At 40.5% G+C, this 20,835-nt stretch overlaps 1 protein-coding gene across 10 annotated transcripts in view; it reads left to right on the forward strand.

The window, feature by feature from the left end:
- CHD2 (chromodomain helicase DNA binding protein 2) overlaps positions 1-20,835 on the forward strand; it is an 87,562-nt gene that overhangs the window by 22,463 nt on the left and 44,264 nt on the right. For 8 of the 10 annotated variants that reach the window (XM_054837184.1, XM_054837185.1, XM_054837186.1 and 5 more), the window contains 3 exons: positions 538-598; positions 6,120-9,328; positions 9,664-9,797. In XM_054837184.1, coding sequence (XP_054693159.1) covers positions 9,736-9,797 — 62 coding nt within the window. In that variant the 5' untranslated portion in view covers positions 538-598; positions 6,120-9,328; positions 9,664-9,735. Of the gene's footprint in view, positions 1-537; positions 599-6,119; positions 9,333-9,663; positions 9,798-15,041; positions 19,362-20,835 lie in introns of those variants that run through there. The other 2 variants (XM_054837182.1, XM_054837188.1) reach the window with 2 other exon arrangements.

Here is a 20,835-nt window from a genome sequence, read left to right on the forward strand (position 1 = left end):
GCCAATAAGCATTTTCACGTTGAGTTTTCAAATTTGGGCCTTGCCCATATATAGATAATTTGTTCCATATTACTGTGTTAAATAATTATACTGTATCTAGCTGATACCACCTCTTAGTAAAATGAATGTTTTAATTATTTTAATGTGAAGGACACATCCTTTACTTTCAGCATACTTGCACTTGATGCCCAATTGATCTTCTAAAAATATCAAGAAAGGGTTTTTTTGTTGTTGTTGTTGCCTTGTTTCTCAAGGGATTTGTGTGCAGGACTGGGTCTGAATTTTATGGGTGGTTTGCACAGCCTGTTTGGTAACAGGTTGCCTAGTGATACTTCAAATTTTTTATAAAAAATGTCTTTTGTACCATATGCTGTGATCTACTGGGAAAGTTTGTGGGGGTTTTTTTTGGGGGGTATTTTTTTAGGATAGGGCTTTTGTAATAGTCTTAAGCTAGTGCTTTGGTCTTCTAGACCCTTTAAGCTTTTATTTTTTAATTTTCTTTTAATTCAAGTGTTTAATATATCATTTTCCCTACAGATGTGTTGAGGAATTGATTTACTCACTGTAAGCAAAATAACTGCTCTTGGTTGAAGCACCGGTAAGTTGTTATTCCTAATAACATTTACTTTTTAGCTTTAAAAAATACGACAAGCACACATGGCTGTACTGTTTAACTTGCTGAAGTTTTTGACTGAATACATCCTGAAGTTCCTTAACGTGTGTCTGTGTGCACACGTGTGTTTCTGGAAGGCTCAGTTTAAAGGACCACGGGAGAATTCTTGCTGGACTCTTAGGAAGTGAAGCTATACTCAGATAGTACTCTCAACCTGTCTTGCTGGAGAACATCTACCTTATCTAATTGTAGTTCTTTGGTCTTCTGCTTCTGTGATTTGACTCCATATTTAGTTGAGAACTGTTACATCATAGATTTGCTCATTCAGAAGGATTTGATACACCAATGTCTGTGTCTGCAGAGAAATACTACACACAATTTGGATACCAAATGGTGTGGAAAGTATCGTGGCAGGAAGAACTTGTCTTACAGGCATCTTGTGTTGTCCTGTTAGGCTTCTGTCAGGATCAGTGAGAGTCTTGAGCAGATAGTAACTGTCTTCTGTTCTGTGATTGTCCTGTTTCTGTTCTTCATTCATACCATTTTCTGCAAAGTTGAAGCGTTATGTAATGCTGATACACTTTCCTGTATTAAACTGCTAGCTGACAGACTTCATTTAGGAATCGTTCCCCGTATAATCAAAATGCAAAATTGGCAGGCTTGAGTAGAAAAATTAATTCAGTTCTATACTGGATGAATATAGGATTTTCTCCAGTTTACTAAAAGGAATTTGGTCTTGATGACCTTTTACTGTCTCTAGCACATTCTGTGACTCTCTTGGGAGCTGTCTCTGGAAAGACCCAAGTCCTTTTGTCTTCTGTCTGCTTAAAATTCAGACTCGTTGATTCTACGTTTTTAATTAGGGCATCCATTGCATTTCATGTGCATGAATTAACTTTTTTTTTAGTGGGAAGTTCTATTCCTGTAGAACTATGCGTCGGAATACAGGCTTTTCTTTAAAAGAGACAGTTTCTTGGAGACAGTTCTTTCAGTTTGACATGCTACCTGATTGAGTAATGCCTTCCTTAGACTGCAGACAGCTTGAGAAAATGTTCCAAATATTCTCATTTCAGTGGATAGATGATAGTGATTTTTAACTGTCCAATGTTAGCTGAGACCTTCAGCAGCCATGCTTACCTTGTACAAGCTGCCATCTATGCTGCTTCAGGTGCTAGAGAAGTGGCTACTTCCTGTTTGTACTTCAAAGTCCCATGCTTTCTTCTGATCTCACATGATGTGGAGACTAATGTAGAGCTCCTTTGAATGGAAAAAGGAGTATTTGGGGGCAAGGTACAAACCTCGTTAGGCCATGTTGTCATGGCCCTGTGCTGCTTTTTGGTACATTCCATTTTGAACCAATTTTATCACTTGAGTGTTCAGTCCTGAAGCAAAACTGTAGAATTCACTGACTTTGAGGAATTCAGTTCTTATTGTGCATACATGTACTCAGTTTCAATGATCTTTGATTAGTGTTTCATCTGTTCTTCTGCTGTGTTCTGTAAGTTTTATTACTTTTGTTCTTTCAGAAATCTTAAGCTATTTTTCACACTGCAAGTGCATGTAGAGCAGCATATTTCTTGCTGTGTTAGAAGTAAATGTTACTCCTTCCGACTATTCCTCAAAACCTTTCCTATGCTGTCTGCTGTTGCCTTCTTTCCCCAATCGTCTGCTATAATCTCTAAACATGTGATTTATGTTCCATTTTGATATTAATCTTTATCTGTTTCCTACATCTTTGTGCATTTTTTCTATTTTCTCTCATTGGATTGTAAATTAGCTGTTGTCAGATCTGGTTTCTTGAGCAGGAATTTGTCTTTTTGGTTACACACTGAGTAATTCTTCCATCCTTCTCTGTTTTATAATCCTTACCCGATAGAAAGGAGTGAATGTGAAACTCTTAATTGGCTTAAAGAAACAGTTGTCTTCAAAAGAAGTTGCTTCAAAATGTGTTTGTAAAAAAAGTCCAAATGTATGGATCTTGAAAGATCTACTATTGCCCTCTCTGGTTAACATAGATAATGTTTAGTTGAAGCATGGATTTTTAATTTATTGTATTTTAATAGAAGGGCGAAAATGCTTTGAAACACCAGGAGCTTTATTGAAGTGGGCATACTTTGCTTAATGCACTAAAATCTATTATTTTAAAATAATACCCACAAAAGAGTGCATCTGTGAATAAAATCACATCTTACCTGAGATTAATCTCTAAAAGCGAGAAACCTGGCAAACAGCCTTTTGTAGCTAAAAATACCTGATTGTACGAGTTGTGCTTTTACTGCTGTGCTCATGGAACATCTGATAGTGGTAAAAGTGGACTTAGGACTATCCAGAGTACTTAGTTACTTTTAAACATTGGACAGAACATCATAATGGACTTTAGATGTCAATAAATGGTACATCTACTTTTTCTTCTAGTGTAAAAGTTACCAGAGGTGTGTTGAGAATAAAATCTTGCTTTAATTAACTTTGAAGTGTAGAACTTCAGGTTTGGTTTGCTCAGAACCTCATTCTGCCCATTCAGCTCCCTCTGTTGGAGTGAAGTGAATTCCTTTTACTAGCAGTATGTCACCTTGGCTTTTAAGTTTAAGCCTCAAGAGTGTGAGAGATTTCAGTCTGGACAACTTGGTAAATGTATTGGTGTCTTATGCACTTGAGCTGATGTGTGGGTGTTTTACATGTTGTTATTGGCCTTCAATCTCATACTTAAGAAATGCAAGGTTTCAATAGACATGAAATTGCTGAGGCTATGGTTTTGGCCATAAGGTGTGTCCTTTATTGCTGTGGTCTCTTAATAGCTAGAGCAACAAATAATTAATTGCAAAAAAAATGAAGAGGAAAACTTTGTAAACTCGGATGTTGCAAAACTGTTGCCTTAAACCTTTAGGCATGGTTGTGAATGGTTTCTGTCGATACGGAGTGTCAATATGTTACCAGTGGTTTGAAGGAAACTTTGAAACTATTACATGATTACCTAGGTGCCTTATTTATCAAGACCAAAATACTGTGTTTGGAAACAAATACAGTAAATAGTAGATAATAAAGCTTGAAAAAGTGGGATGATGGCTAACTGATGCTACAGAAGGAATTAAATATTTGTCAACTAGCAAAAAAAAAAAAGACTATTCAATGGTTACCTTAAGTGTAGGATCACTGTGTATGTGTCAGTGGAGGAGTATATTTTTGCAATATTATTGAGACTTCTTAGTAAAATGTGGCTTAATTCATATGTAAACAAATGCTGTGAAATCTTTTAAAGCAAATGTAGATTTCACATGAAAAAGTCCACAGATTGCTATTAATATTTTGGCCATTACTGTGGCATCTTTTTGATGTATTAATAACTTTTCGAACAAGGGCCGTTGTAGCATGTTCTTAATCACAATATATCATCAGTACTGTTTACTTACTGCTAATTATTTTACAAAGTCAAGAGAAGAGTTTAGAATGAATGCGGTGGGGTTACTCACAAAGTTTTTGGTACAACCAAATGTAGGTGAACCTAGTAGGGAAACTTGTGCTTAAATTGCTTTTGGCAGGTCTCATTAGTGTCTAAGGCAGAAGGCTAACCCAACTGAAAAGGGCCTTTTAAGGTTGACTAATATGTAACTAAATTATATTTTTGAGAGATGGGGAAAGCTGATGCAAGTAATTAAATTTGCTTATGTTAAGTTTCTTACAATATCTATAAAAATTATTTGAAAGGTCTTATTTATGGGGTTTCCACTTCTGAATATTTGATTATGACAATAATGGACAAATTTGTGGTGGTTTATTTTTCATGTTTTGGTACCTCAGTCAAGGCATTAGCATCAAACCATATTCAAAGCTTTAGTTTTTCTTCACATGCCTAATTTCAAATCCATTTAGGTTAGTTTACCAATAAGAACTAAAAAAACCCACCAAAAGAGCCCCAAAAAACTGTTTCTTCAGTTTAGTGTGTGTGTGGGAAAATCTTGCACAATATTTAATTCCTGTCTTAACTGAGGATGAGTTGAATGCTTGAAACAAAGATTTTCTGCGAACCTGAGCGTTCAATTTCTATTTCTGAAAATGTGAAGATCCCATGATTGAACATTGTTACAACTACACATGTTGCACAATGCAGTGTGAATTACCAGATCCTGCATTCCACTTCTATGTGCTGTACTACTTTTCCATTATATTTAAAACAAGGAAGTCTACAGAGGAATATAAACCAGGATATATGGGCAGTTATGAAAGTCAGACTGAGGCTTGTTGCACTGGTTCCATCCATAGCTGTTTGCTCTAACTGGTTATTTTGAAATGAGAATGGGGAAACTGGAATGATGAGGCAGAGACCACTAGATGGCTCCACTGATTTTTGCTGTACTGTGGGTAATTTCTGCATCACTTGTAAGAACCTGCCCAGGATTATCAGGGGAACAACATAGTGGTGGAGTTGGCTTTTAGGCTAAAATGAGGTTAAAGCCATACACATTCAAAAGAATGAATTGACTTTGCAGTGCAGGTACTCAAAATCATGAATCAAAATCACCTTTTAAAACCTTTTTTGTATGTCAGTTTCTTCTACAGTTAGCATTGGTTTTAAAACGATGTTCTTAACACTTAGTAACTTCCTGTACTTGATTTTTGCACGTTAGAAAGAGTAGTAGTATTTTTTAAGTATATGAGCTTATTTTTCTTGGAAGAAAAATGTAAAGATGGGAACATTTGGTTTGTATTTATCCATGTGGAAGTCATTTATTCAGTTTGGTTTGTCACTCACCTGTGGGCTTGTTGTTGTAATATGAAGAGTAAAGTTGGAATATGGATCAGGAGTAATATGGTGGCCTTGCTAAAGGCAACTAGTGTAACTTATTACCATTTTCATCTGACTTCTAACATGTCCTTTCCTACTAGTAACTAAACCAGTCATTCCGTTTGTTTATAAGTGTGTGTTTGCTGTTGCACTGTATGTCTTTCATGAGCTGGAAAACTTGGTTAAGATGGTGGAATGTCTTGTCTCCAGTCACCATCTGTATAGAGGAAACCGGTTTTCATGCCTATTACATTGGTTTTGATAGATCTATGCCTTTGAAGAAAGGAGCATGGACAGCAGTTAAAAATTTTGACTTTAATTATAATTAAACTTGGTTTTCTACTAAGCAGTGTCAGCTTTAGTAGATGGGTCAGTCCAATAAAGATGGTTGCCAGAGCAAATATCTTGGATTTCTCACTATTGATTTCTCTAGTGTTTTAAAGCTATGGAGAAATGACAAGTAGAATTTATAGAGCCTGAAAGGGTTCTTGAACTTCTAATAATTCCTACCCTACTTCTTTATAATTTTGTTTAAGTTTGTATTTTTGACTTTTGAACTGATGATTTGACATTGTTCATGATAAAAGTAGATGTTCTGGAATGTGTGATATGGAATGAAGCATCAGTTATATGTTTAAACTATCTTCAAGGTACAGTAGTTGAATGTCTTAGTTCAAAGATGTGATCTGTATTCCAACAGCATTTTTCTTTTAATTTTTCATAAAGAATCCAATCAGATGAAGAGTGTCAAAAGGAGTCTACGAATGAGACACCAAGATGGCAGTTCCACTGTTGATTGAGAGGTTGAGGAAATGGACTAATGCATGAGTGCTGTGATATGTCTGTCCAAGAAAAGGATGTTAAAACGTGGACTTTCGTGTTACTAAACCAGAGAAGATCTGGGTTGTGATCATCCTGTCAAAATGGACTTTGCAATTGAATTAATCAGGGGACTGTTATCAGTGACTATCCAGTGATGGATCTTTTTGAGGAATGGGTGGCAAAATTTTACTCCTGGGTTACGTATGCATAACAGGCAAATTCATTTGCTAAGAGATCTGTTGCTACCCTTTTGGAGAAAATGTAATGTTTTTTTGGAAGTGACTTAATAAAAGGTTTTGGTTTCTTTCACACTTTGTGTTTGTCCTTTCTGGCTGAATATTTTTTTTATTGTGTTATTGAAGTGGGTGACATTTTTGGTTGCTATTAAAGTGAGAAATACTGTAGCTGCTAAGCACTAAAGGCAAGGTAAAATTTTGTGCTATACTTCATGTAAAATGTGGTTTTCATTTGCAAATTATCTTCACTTTGCCATGATTTCCAATGAATTTTTATTTGCTGGCTTGTTCATTCAGTTAATGTTAGGGGTTTTTTCAGTACTTGGCCTATTGTCAGGGTACTTCTGCTGAACTTTCTGAAGTTATTTTAAGATGGAATTGATATCAGTTGAAGGCTGGGCAAATAAGACAATAAAGGAGTACTTGAATGTTTTGTGTAACTTTTTTAGGTATGCTTCTTCGGTTGCATATGGGTACAGAAACTTTTTCAACAGATTTCCTGGACAACATACTTCCTGAACAGTCTATTCTGTCTCAAAATTGTTCTGTACAAAGTGTCCAATCTGCTTTACCGCTATTGAATGTAGACTTAGCTGTGTGATACTGTACCATGTATTTGATGAGGAAAAAATTGAGTTATTTTTCATATTGCTACAGATGACATGTTAACCTTTCCAAATGAATTTCGAAATGGTTCTAATGTTCAAAAACCAATTTTCTTTCAAGTTTCTTGTGGATCAAATAGTTAAACTGTAGCCACCTTCCTATGTATGTTTCACCTGAAATTCATAGTTGTCTTTTTTTTTTTTTTTATGCTGGAGGGCCAATATGACAAACCTGGTGCTTGGATAGCCTAGGTGTTTTCTTTTAAAAACAAACAAAAAATACACACAAAGCCTCATTGTGTGTTTTAACCATTTGGCTTGCTCAGACTTCTTTGTAAATACCCGTTTTTACCATGATGAATTGTTCATACTTGTTTAATCTAGCTATTTTGATGATACACGCTTGCTTAGGTTTGGGTTTGCCATGTGTTAATATGGTAGAGTTGGATAGTGGGACCAACCTAAAGGGATCCCTGTTCAGATGAGTGGATTTCCTTAGTGTTGCCCAAAATTGCTTGGAATGGTCTTGCATTGCGTGTTTTAGTTCTTGTAGCTTAGGCGCAAGGGGTCCTGTGTAAATAATTGGTAAAGTGATTTTTTTTTTTTTACGATGGACTGTGGCAGCAGAGAGTACCTACTCAAACCTCTTGATGTGGAAAGATGATAGGCTGTTGGAGGATATGAATGGCAAGTGTGTGGAGGAGTTGACGGGAACTGTCTTGGTTCTACTGGTAGAAGCCTGTGTTTTCAAGCTGTTGGGATGCTGTGCCATGGATGTCTGCATAGAAGCCCAAACTACCCCGTTACCCCATTGCCTCCCCCAGCTGTCCCCCAATGTCTGATTTCACTGTGTTCTTGTGATGCTTACAAATATGCAAGATGTCCTTGCACTTCGAGTCTGTTGCTTGTGGGAAGACAACTGGTAGTCAGAGTACAAGACGTTAGGGGATGCTTGAATCTCCTCCATTTCCTCTGTGATACATCCTCTTTATGCTGGGATGTTGTATTTGAGGTGTTGCTTGATTTCCAGTTCTACAGCTCGGCTATTATATGGCTTTAAAATTCATTTGTTGTGTTAAAAATCTGTTAACGAACATTAATGGGTTAAGAATGGGAATTTGAAATAACCCTTTTAATGGTGTCAGACTTAACTTACAGTAGTGCCTTTGTGTAACCGATGAAAATTGTATAGCTGTTGGATTTTTGTTGTGGGGGGAAACCACTAGGGAGGCGCTATCGAGCTGGAGGGGGGTATCAGCAATGTGGGGCTCCCTTGGGAGCGCCTGCTGCCCTTCTCCCAAGCTTTAAGTGTCAGTGTTGGGTGACAAATGGAGAACCTATTGTCTGGGGATACTGCCACCGAATTGGAAAAAAGCTACCCCTTGGGTGGGGTGAGCCCCAAGGTGGGTTATTGCTGGCTGCATGGCTGTTAGCTCCACTTCCATTCTTTCAAAATGGCTTGTAACAGCACCACTTCCTGTCCAGAGAGGAAGTAATTTTAGCCCAGGCACTGAAATATTTAGCAAATCTTTAAAACAAAAGGCACAAATTCCACTTCTTTCTGGTTTCAAAAGGGTGCCTGAGCCACATGGGGTTAAGGTGCCCCTCCAGCTGGGGTAGTTGGAAGAAGCCAGGGCTGTGGGGGTAGCAGGCACCCTTTAGGTGGAGGCTATCTCTTTTTTTGGTAGAAATGAAGGGGTGGGTCTATGGTACATCACCTGAGTTGTGGGGTAAATGTAGAGAGTGTCAATCAAAGGCAGAGCTCAGAGCTGGGAAGGAGCTCTAGATGGCGGCTGTGCCTTAGAGAGAGCGCGCTCAGCTCCGTGCCTTCCCCAACACTTTACGCAACTTTCCCTAACTTTCGGGCAGCCTCAGGGGGCCCCCACAGCCCCTTGCCTCTCCTAGGCACTAATCGGGGGCTGAGCGGACCTTTTTCGGGCAGAAAAGCAGCTTTTGAGGGCTCCCTTTTCGTGCCTTGCTGGAAAGAAGAAGCCGTGGAGAGAGCCCAGGTCGTTGTTTTTCCAGCTTAGAAGCCATGGCGTACCTCCATTTTTGTGCGCTCTCCTAATGAGCTTTTTCCCCCGGACATTTTTCTACTAATTATCGCTTCTTTTGCTTTATCGGCAGCATATTTTTGGGATTAGAATATATATTTTTTTTCATTCTCTGAAATTCGTATTTTATCGCTATAACTTTAAATATTTTGGATCTAATGTTTTTCCACTACCCGAAACTAATATCGACTTGGTCCTGGCGGCGGTGCATGGATCAGGTAGGTGAGCAATTAATAATAATAATTTTTAGATTTCTGCCGTTTTGAATACTTTGATTTTCGACCGATTTGAGCTGTATTGGGATGACGCAATAAGATACAGAGATTATTTGCATCCAGTGTTACTTTGGGAAAGTTTGCAGGATGCTCCTCTACTGTGTTTATTCTCGGATTTTTCTTCTAAAAATGATAATTTGTTTTAAATCTCTGTTTTGCTGTGTTGATCAGTGTTGTGTATTGTTGTAACAATATCATTGCAGCGTCAGGACTTTGTTCCTGATAATGAAAGCCAGTGAAACGAACTGGGACCTTACCTTTCTTTCAACTTTTGACAGTAAATACCTGGGCACAGGACTTCAAAGCAAACAGACACCCCTGACCCCCTCTTAATATTTAAGAATAAAAAGATGATGAGAAATAAGGACAAAAGCCAAGGAGAGGAGGGTTCAGTCCACAGCAATGCATCGAGGTATGATCTATCAACTTTCTTTTTTTTTTTTTTTTTGTAAAACCTGTGAATACCCTCTTTACTTTGACAGCCTTGGGTTACTGTCAGTGCTTAATACAAAACATTTTACTGATTTTGCTTCCTTTTTAAGGAATGACCTTGAGATTGTTAGCATGCCACACCCTAATTTTTTTTGGTAGCAATTTGTGAAAGTTGTGTTGTGACTTAAGGGCCCATGTCATAGTCAAAAGGTACTGTACCTTTATTCAGGGGAGCCCTTTTCTCTGTATTATGTTTTTTCAGCTTTTGAATTTCAGTTTTTAGGTTTTTTGTGCTGTGAAAAATGACCTTGTCGGTTTAGCCATTGCTGCATTGCACCATTTTACATACAAGGCAAATTTTTCTTTGAAGAATCTCAGAAGTCTAAACTTTAACTGAGGGCCATACAGAAGCCTGGTGTAGTAGTAAATTATAGTAAATAGACACAAGAAAAAGTTACATGAATGAAAAAAAGCTCATTTTAAAATATAAACTGGAAAGTGTCTGTTTGTCTGATACCCCTTACTTCAAATTTTATTTGAGCTTATAGAACTTTGGTATTGTTTAGGTATTTTAGAATATTTTGATACAATTTAACCAGACTTTCTCCTGCTGGTCATACCATTTCGTATTATAAAATATATGCTGGGACTGTTAACAAGAGGCTCCAAATGCTTTGCTTGTCTGTTTAATATATTTTTGCTCGGAGTGTTTTTATTTACTTTTGTTGAGTAATGAGATTCTTTACAGATATTTATAAACTTAACCTTGATGTGGGGAAAAGTATGAAATACTCGAAATGTTTGCTAGGAATGCAGAAGTATAATTACTGAATTGCTCATTTTGTATTTAAAGGATCGGCTTTTTCAAATATTGGAAATTAAACTATATGCATTTTTGTTTTCTAGCTTGTAAATACACTTGAATTTTGCATTTTGTTAATTTTAATTGGATCGTGGCCTGTTTATTTTTCTCTGGTGTTGTCTTCAGTAATTTTTAACCAACATTAATAAAAAAGAATTCTGAACTGTCTGTTGTATCACATGTGCTCTATGTGATGTTTGTAGGTGTTTGAATAGTATTCTTGATGTCCAGTATTTAACCTTCATTAAACACACAAACTTGAAATACTGTGGGAATATGTATATTATCAAATTACTTTAACCTTGTAGCATAAACTTGGATGGTGTTCTAGTTGTATTAAAATTGCAGTCAGATTTTAAATCCTAAAATGGATATGGGTAAGTTTGTTTAATTCAAAATTAATATTAACTAAATTAGCCTCAGGGACTGTTGAAGCATTACATATAGCACCTGTAAAGAGCTTTTAGAATAATCCAGTTTAAAAACACATCAGACTTTCAAACCATGCTATCTTTATATTACTATAAATACTGCACACAAAATATTGCTTAAAAACTCAATTTTAAAAAAATTACTTGCATTTCAGCTTATTTAAATCTTTATGCTTTTTTAAAGTTCAGATTATCAGCAAGAGCAATGATAGGTATAATTTGTTCAAGAAATCTGAATTAAGGTATTTTATTGTTGTTAGAAATGTTATGCTTGAATAGGAGACAAAATTGGAGACATCTCGCAGTAGTTCCACAGAAGGAAGACCTTTGGGGTTTTTTTGTCCTTTAGGGGTATTATATTTGCATAGTCTCTCATGTGTGCTTTTGGTGCTTTCATTGAAAGGTTATTTATAATAATTGATGAATTTACATGTGACACCTGTTGTGTGAGGTTACCCTTCTCCCCCTTCACAATGTTTTTTCTCAAAATAAAGTTGCTGTGTGTAACATCCATTTACCTGAAGTGTGGGAACAATTGACCACAGGATATTTGTAAGTGAGCCCTGTCGAGCTTATTTCTGAGCTGTGAGTCAGCTGAATGTCGTAAAATAGGCTTTACTTCCTGAGGTTGACTTGAAGTTGTAGGGGAAATGATTTCTAGGAAGTAAAGCCACCACTTTGCTTTACTGTAGCCCAGAAATGCACTGATGTCTGCACTTCACGTGCTGCTGGCCAGCTTTCTGCCCAGTCGTGAGACCAGCTCGATACCCGTGGAAGTACGTGAAGCCCTGTGACATAATCCCTGGTGGGAGGCCTGGGTGATGGAGATGGGTGGAAAAGGTGGATATGGGCTGGTGCCACTCACCTGGGCTGGAGAAGCAAAAATGCAGGACTAGAGAAAGGTGTTAAAGCAGAAGAAAATACAATTCCTGTACACTACCTTAGTGTCCTGACTGGGGAATATGTTTGGAATTAGCTCCTACCTTTTCAGTCCTGAGAAAGTGCCAAGGTATATGCTGAATGAACAAAAATACCTGAAAATTGTCCCAAACCAGATGATTACCCTTGGGAAGGGAAATGGTGTTAACTCTTTACAGTTTGTAAGCTGAGGGGTGTACTCAGTGCCTTTGTAGGTGAACAGCAACACCTGTCCTTTGTGTATTGACAGTAAGCCTTTCCAAACTTGAAGCTGATTGATTTCATGCAACTTTCTCCACCTAGGATAAAAGTTGGGATGCTGCAGTTACTAATAACCACTGCCTGTGTATCTGGGACTTGCATTAAATAATTCAACAAAACCCTGGTGTGTTTTCTAGCATCTTCTGTGCTGCATTTCTGAAAGGCAGATGGTGTGAGAGGGTACATGCATGGTGCAACCCAAATGTGAACCGCAGAGGTGAGAGGCAGGCTGGGGTCCCCCTGAAGTCCAGGGGTGAGCGTTGTAGGGTATAGCAAGTAACGTACGGTGGATACGTTGTTCCTCTTGTTTCCCCCCACCCTGCATCTGTTGCAGTTGCTCTTGCACCGCCTAAATACCCTGGTGTGGGAACGGCTTCTGCTACAGAAGCAGTAGGACTGAACAAACCCTTGCATCTGTGTCCAGCTCTTGGCTTCTCTAGCACTAAAACATCCTTTTTTGGGGGGGGAAAAAAAGGTTGTGGTGGGTTAGATCTCAGCCTGTTTTCTGTTCAGAGAGCTGGAAGTCTGAGGTCTGAAATGGCGGTTATTTTGCTCGGTGGCCACCTTACAGAGGCAGAGTGCTCTGCAGCATGTGCTGCAGCCCTTGCAGAGCAGAACACCCTCATTTTACGTGGCAGCCATTTTATGAAGATGTAGTTACATACGAAAGAGGACTTGGGGGGGGAGGAGAAGGGAAATGAAGACGTTAAACAAAAATTGCCCTCCCTGGCTGCCGATGGAAGCAGAGGGCATCCCTTTCTTGTTTTCGGTAGCGCTCAGGAAGCCCTGATTCCCTGTGAAAGGAGAGGGGGAGGCTGCACTGCCTGGCATTTTGGTGCGGGTCCAGTTCAGTCACAAAATGGCTGTTCCTTTGTGCCGCATAGCTGACAGACATACTGCATTGCACTGTGTGTACTCTAAAAACAGCAGGAAGTTGCTGGTGGGGAGTTCAAAGGCCATCTTGTGCTCGCTGGGGACGGCGATTGGCTGCGCTCGCTTGGTAACAGGCGGACGGCGGTGGCGGTTGTGCGGCGGCAGAGCTGTGACTGCGCATGATGGCTGCGCACGCCGCGCGGGCTCTCCCACACAAGCCCCAGGCTCTGCTGGGTGTACTGGGATGTACTGGGAGTGTGGCTCTGGAGTGTGTGGCTGCTGCTGCTTTCCCTTGCTTCCCCTCGTCTGGCGGGCATGGGTTTTAATTTTATTTTTATTTTTTTAATAGCGCAGGCTATTTTGAGAAGCAAGTGACTTGAAAAAGAGCAGGGTTATTTTTGGTATGGCTTTTTTCTTTTTTCTTTTTCATTTTTTTTTTAACTTTGAAAGGAATTACAGAATACTGTAGTATTCCTGGAACATCTGGCCTTTTTTTAATAGCACTATGGATTTCAGCATCCTTAAATCACAAAAACTTGCCCTTGCTTTCAGTGTGCATTTTGCAACTGATTTTTTCTGAGCTCAGCGGAAACATTAAACATTTATTAAAATTCCTCTGACTCTGGGTTTCAGCTTTTCATCCAGGCTGATGGATTATTTTTTAGCTGTTGTGGCCATGGTGTACGTACCGAGTCTTTCGGTTTCATTTGCACTGCTGGATTCTTTAACAAGGACTTCCAACCCCCCCCCCCCTCCTTTTTAAGCTTTAACCCTTTATGAAACTCTCCGGAGGCTTTTTTGAAAAGGGAAAATGCGTGATCAGTGCAGGACACAAAAGGAATAATGTGCAAGGAATTCATATGAATAATGATGTAATCTGTGTGCAGCACAAAGGAGATTGTTCTTGTTTTGCTTTGTTACTTCTGTTTCACATTACCCTCTCGAAGGAAATGTCTCATCTCATTACAAATGCACAATTCTGAGACTTTCAACTTCTCCGTTTCCTGTTTTGTTATTGCTGCCAGGAGTGGATACAATATATGCAGCGCTGTAAAAAAGGCTCACCAACTGCAAGAAGCTACATTTAGCTGAAGTTTGATCTTTTCTGTATTGTTGTTAAACATCTTAAGCTAATTAATGAAATTTTATGTATTCTCTAAATGCATGACCATTTTCCTGAATAAAAATGGAAAAATAGGAATAAAGAGCTCACCTGGGTGATTCTGTAATCCTGCAAAAACGCTGCTGTGGCACACAGCGTGTGCGGCTGCTGGGGCATTGCTCTGCCTGTGTGCACGTGTGCGCACGCGTGCTCCTGCAGTGCTCCTGCCTAAATTTACTAGTCCCTTCAGCCAAGAGGAGTTGATGTTGCTGAGATTGTAGATTAGAGCCTGTTCCGCTTTCTGTTGGGTTGATGTTTTACCTCCTGTACTTTGAGGGCAACAGTTGCCTTTACCTGCACCTTCCCCCAATTCCTACACAAGCTGAAGCTGAACTCTCCCACGGCTTGGAGAAATAATGTTGTATGCTACAGGGTCATACCCCCACCGATCATAGGGGACAGCACTGCTGAGAACACGGGATCTCACGTGTGTCTTGGGAGCGGCAGGGCTGTTCACATTTGGGCTGCAATAACCATGTATTGCGTTAAAACAAACATTTCCACTGTTAGCTTCAGTTTGAGGGCTCAGAGGGAGGGCTGGGAAGGCAGCGATATTTGGTTTTAATCTCTCCTACTCGGTACAGGGAGAAACCAGTTCCCATCTCTGTTTTTATGTTTCACCCCTCGTCTCAGAAAGCTGTTCGTATGATTAGCAGGTTACTGAGTTGCTAAGCCTGTCTCTGAGGAATTTTTATACTGGCATGTCTCTCTTTTCAGGCTTATCACTGCTAGTTTTAAGGAGCAGATGAGGGTACCTATGCAGTGAGACTTGCCAGGTGGTTAAGTACCTGGGCCTGAGCAGGCCTGTAGGGACTGGACTGAAGCTTCTGATGCCATGGCCTTGCTGCTTTTGGACTCGAGACAGCTAAAGTAAAACTACTTTGGGTGGATTTGGTAGCTTTATGCTGCAATTGCATCTCCTGATACATAACCTGGAGGTGTGTATATCCACTGTATCTTGTTTCCTGTTGCAGACAACAGGCAGGAATTGCAATGTTAAATTAGTCCATTAAGTTCTGAAGATGGAGAAGCGCTTCTAAATCTCCCATTGCCCCTAGCTGAAATCCAGCTCAGGAAGATGGTGATAACGGATGGAGAAGGACTCTGTTCTGCATTCTCTCTCCTTTCCTTCAAGGAAAATAAATACAAACAGCACGGCACTGAGGGAGGGGATGGCCTGGATTACCATAATTAGATATAAGCAGCCTTCTAGCAAAGGATGTACTGTTCTACTGACATGGTGTCTTACATAAATTTTTTCTGGTGTGCTTTTATTAAAAGATGTGTGCTGAAATGCCATTTGAAGATGCTCTTTCAGCAGGCAGTGGTGTGCTTGTAAAGTCTGCCTTTGTATCTTGTAAAGGATCCTTGAAATGAAAGCAAAAAAGGCTAGATGAAAAAGTCACATCTAGTGACTTGCAATGAAGCTTTTATAAGTGTCATGCTGTTAATGCCTCTTTTTCTTGGAGCAGGGAGTGTCTTTTGGATATAAGCAAAATGTTGATGAGGCTTTCCAAATGTGCAGTAGCTCTCATTATCACTGCTTGTGCAGCACTGTTGCTAAATTACAATTTTCAACATACAGCTTGCTTTATATTTACCTGTGGGCCGAGAGAATCTACGCTGTAGTATGTGTTTTTCTGGCCTTGACTTCTAAGGTTAAAGAAATAAAAAGTTTGAAACAGTGATGTTGGATTCCCTTCTGGTATTGTGCTGGTAACGCTCGCACGGCATTTGGTCTTGGCAGGGCTTCTGTGGAGTATGTTTGCCAAGCACCAGGCGCTTTGCAGGCAGGATGCTGAACACTACATTGCTCCTGAACCTTTACCCCGGCTATGAACAAGTGTGTTGCAATGGCAAGAATCCCCTTACTCCAGAACACCTGGTTCCTTAGGAAAAAGTTGTGTTGTAACTACTTGTTTCTTGCAAGTCTTATTGCTAGGTATAGATGACTTAATAGAATTGCTAATATATTAATTACAGGAGTCATTTGCATCTCTCTCATGGGGAGGAACCTCTGCTCTTAACTACACAGTTGTTACCAGTTGAGAGCTATGAATGCGTGTGCTGTCTGTAAAACAGAGGCTTAATGATGAGCCTTAAATCTCTTGGTTAAAACCAGCTTTTAAAAGTTACTTGAAATAAAACCCTATGGCCAGGTCAGGCTCCCCTCTTCTGAACTGCAGGTCATCTGGAACCAGAAAGGAATTTGTGCACCTTCATGTTCTTGTTAATGATTTTTGAGTCCTAAATTTCCGTATTACTGTGTTTCTTTAATCTGTTAGATTTTAAAGGAAGTTTGCAAATGTTAAGGGAGAAAAAACCAAACCCTTTCTGTACTAGTGTAAACCCAAATTGTATGTGCACACAGCAGTCCCCCCATGTACCTACATGCCCTTTGCACAAAGTGGGGTGTTGCCTGTGTGCAGAGCTCCCTTCGTGCTGTGGCCCAGCTGCGGGCAGAGGAGAGTGCCCCGGGGTGAGGGGGGGCTGGCTCGGTGGTGGGTGCTGCCCGGAGCCAGCCCGGGTCCTCCTGCCGATGGTAGATGTGGGGCTGAAACGCTCTGTTGCCTTCCCGGGAGGGAGGGAGGCAGGCCCTCTTCAAAACCTTGAGAGCTGCAATTGTCCTTCCTTTCAGTGCAGGGAAGGGGAAGGATGCCGCCTTTGGAGATTCTCAATGGTGCTCCTTAATCAAGCAGACGGGTTGTGACTCCTTTTGTCTCTGTGCTGGTTTTTCTTTTTTTTCTTTGCTTTTTTTTCTTTTCCCACTAAGCATCCCAGGCATTTTTCAGCCTCTGGCTCAAAGATCAGAGCCCAGAGAGCCAGCTCTCCCAATCATGAATGAAGTGCTCCTTTTGCTTGCTTATGCAAGCAGAATGTGGTGTCTTTGTAGTCGAGAAAAAAAACGCCACTTCTGGCAAATACTTGTCATTCAAGACAGCCCAGTGTGCTTTACAGGGAGCTGCAGCAGAGCAGTGAGGGATATATTTAGCTCACTGTGTGCTCGGGATTGCTTTGCCTTTGGCATTTGGGTAGTCCTGTGCTGGGGCAAGTAGCAGTGGCCAGAATGTATGTGAAGATTTCCCTCTGCCTCCTCCCTTTCCTTCCTCTGAGCCATGCTGGAAACCCTCACATCCTGATTCAAATGGTTATTTAGGTAGGATACCTGCTGAGGGCATAATCCCCCGTCCTTACAGTAACACCATGGCCCTGTCATGCCTAGTGCTGTGTAAATGTAATTAACACCCAACCTCTGCCAGCAAGGTTTGCAGTCACATGTGAAAGAAGCAGTTATTCTTCATGGTAACTCTTCTCACTTGCCTATTTAAGAAAAAAAGTTGCTGATCACAAGATGAGGTTGGGGAAATATTTTTTTTTCCCTGTTTTTTTTGAAGGACACATTGGTTATCTGGTAGGGACAACCCTGTAACCTTGGGAGAGTTTGTTGTGCCCCTTGAAAGTCTGCCCAGAGTTGACCAAATTATATTGTGCATATTGAAAGCTGTTGGAGACTCATTTCTAAACAGTATGAAGAGCCTGGCTGCATTTAGTATATTCCAGTTTAAGTTCCTTCTTTGGGACCGATCATTGTTAGAAATATGTGCGACATGTGGGTACAGGTAGTAGAGTAGCAGGAATATTTTTCTTCCCTCCCTTCCCCCCGTTTCTGCTTTTGCCTGCAGGAGTAAGTTGGGAAAAGCTCTGGCATTGACTGACCCTTCTCAAAGCTTATCACTCAGACAATCCTTTGCCTTGGGAGGCAGGCAAGCACCAATCACTCTTTTTAATAGATTTTGAGAATAAAATGAACTAAAAAACTAGGAATTAATTTATCTCCAGTATCACAATCTGAGTGTCATTCACTTAGCCCTCCTGCAAGGTCCGTGGACTGTCTGTATGGCCTTGGCTACGCTTACTATAAGATTTGCTCATGCTTTTTCCCAAGGCAAGGGACAGATCCCATGAAGTTCTTGGTCCTCTGTGGTCCAAGTATTATCCCCTCTTTATCAAATATTATCCACTCTTCATCAGATGATCTATAGCCAGAATCAGTCTTTTGTTTCTCTCCTTGGCTTGTTTAACCTAGAGATGAAATTTAATGTGGTTTGGTGCTTTTTTAATAGCTACTGCGTGACTTGGTTGCATACATCAACATTTACTGATGGTGTTTGTTTTTATTTGCAGTATATGTAGATGTTTCATATATATTTATATATAATAATAGGGAACATCATGTTTATAGATCAGATATTCAAAGGAAATGTTTAACAGCAACACGGTATCCAGCGGAGTCAGTGCATTAGCATCTTGTGTGGTTTGTCATGGTGCCTTTGCATGTACAACGGTTTGTGTGTAGGTCACTTTAGGAAGACACATCTGTTAAAATAGTTTAAACTGGTGGCCTGCACTGGCTTTGCTGATCTGAGCTTTGGAGTAAATCTAGGGCCAGTGTTGTTGGTGGATGGGTGAGGTTGGCAGCCCTTGCTGAAGAGCTGTGGGGTCTGAGAAGCCTCTTTTATTGGTAGAGCTGGATCTGAGAGATACACCTGATCTGGAGAGACATCCCGCTCACTTCTGAGCATCGCAGGTTGCCTGCCTGCTGCTGTGCCATGGGTTGGTAGCACCATATGGCAGCAGGTCCGGTGGGCTGACCTCTGGTTCTGGCACATGACCCCACTCGTGTATGTTTGAAGGTTGCCATGGAGTTGGAATGTTTGAGCTGCTGCAGACAGTTGGCTGCGGTCTGCCAGAGAGGGATGTTGGGGACCCAAGGGTGGCTTAACTGAGTGGCTAGCTTGCACCTGGCTTGTTGCTGCCCCAAAATTGGGGTCTGGCTTGTCCCCTTTCTCCTCTGCGACTCGTCTGTGCTACCAAATGTAGTATACTTCCACTGGTGTCGGTTCCTGTAAGGGCCTGGTCCTGATTTTACTCGCGAAGTCAATGGAGACCTGTTTTGCTGTTTCTCTGGGCTAGTCACCTGATTTGTTACCAAGTTCAGATGGCTCATGGAGAAGTCAGTGCTGGCATCGGCACACGGTGAGTACTGGGGACATGAGCTGCAGAGGATGGGTGGGAGAGAGGGAGGCATCTCCCATCTACCTGCTGTTGGCCTTTCAGTGGCAGCAAGCTGAGACGTGGATGGACACCTGGGTGTCAGTTATCCACGGGACTCGCGAAGCTGTGTCCAACAGCACGTAAGGGTTAAGCTATGTTAGCTGAAGGGGAACAATAAACTTGGTTTCTGATATTATCCAGCCCCTGATATTATCCAGCCCTGGGAGTTTGTGCCAAGGACTGTCTTGAGCCTGCACGGGGTTGTTTTGCTGGTGCTGAGTCCCTGCTGAGCTTGCGAAGCCCAGTGGAACATTGCTGTTTGGATTCAAACTTGTTTAGATTCAAAATGTTCACAACAATTCTCAAAGCTAGGAGGAGCCTGGCTTTGTGGGGAGGGTCTTGGGTCATTAATCCTCCTTTATCCCCCTGGCTGAATTCAAGGTCTGTCTATCAAAAGCCAAATTTTAGAGTCTGGGACAGAATGGTCCCTGTTAGAGCTGTTTCCTTCTCAGCTCTTGGTTCCAGAAATGCATATTGGGTCATTTTTTCAGCTTGTCTTTCACCTCCTGGAAACGTATATACTGTTTGTACTTGTTGAGAGCTTATAAAATGTTTTGTTGCTGTTAGCGAAGATGATCCCCTATAAAATGAAGTCATATGTGAAATATTAAATGCTAAGGCAAGAGGCATCTGGCATGCTGTAATTGCCTTGTAAACTTAGATGCCTGATTGTAAAGGGTCTTATCGCTGCAGTTCAGCTACTTATTTCTTGGAAGGAATGTGCCCTTCTTGGTAAGGGATGATTTGGTTTTCTTCCCCCTCAAGTCAGGAGCAGGCTCTTAATTAAAACAGAATTATAGCCTGAAGTATTTCTTAGAAATCAGGGGAAAATATTTGGCTTAGTCTTAGCAGATCTCAATTTTTATAGGAGTTTCTCACTTCAAGGGAGTTACCAACGGTCCAGCTGTAGCTTTCTTGATGTTCATGGGTTTTTCTCTGCTGAATTTGGAGGGGGGTGGACTGGTTAAATTGTGATTTTTGTGACAATTAATTATAGCTTATCCCCCACTTATAAGTTTAATTGAAAGTAGGTCTTGTTTGGATGTTAGCTTAGGGGCATTAAAGCAGGACATATTCCAAAAATAGCTTCTGAAATGAGGACTTTAATCTCCAGTTATGTACAGTGTAAGGCCTGACTTGACATATGATGTTGCTAATCCTTTATACTCTGTTGGCAGGTAGAAATGCTTCCTGATTGTCTCGGTGATAGTTAGAAAAGATTATTTTATGGAATTAGTCTTTCCAGTTCTCTGTTTTCATTCTATCATTGTAGAAGTAAAGACAAGCACATATTCTTTGGCCTTGATAAGGGATTGTTTATTAAAAAAGGACATACCGCTTCTCATCTACATTTCTTTCCTTAGTAGGGCAAGCGCATGCATACCTGGACGTGCAG

The sequence above is a fragment of the Grus americana genome, chromosome 10, assembly GCF_028858705.1.
Source record: "Grus americana isolate bGruAme1 chromosome 10, bGruAme1.mat, whole genome shotgun sequence".
NCBI classification, from domain to species: Eukaryota; Metazoa; Chordata; class Aves; order Gruiformes; family Gruidae; genus Grus; species Grus americana.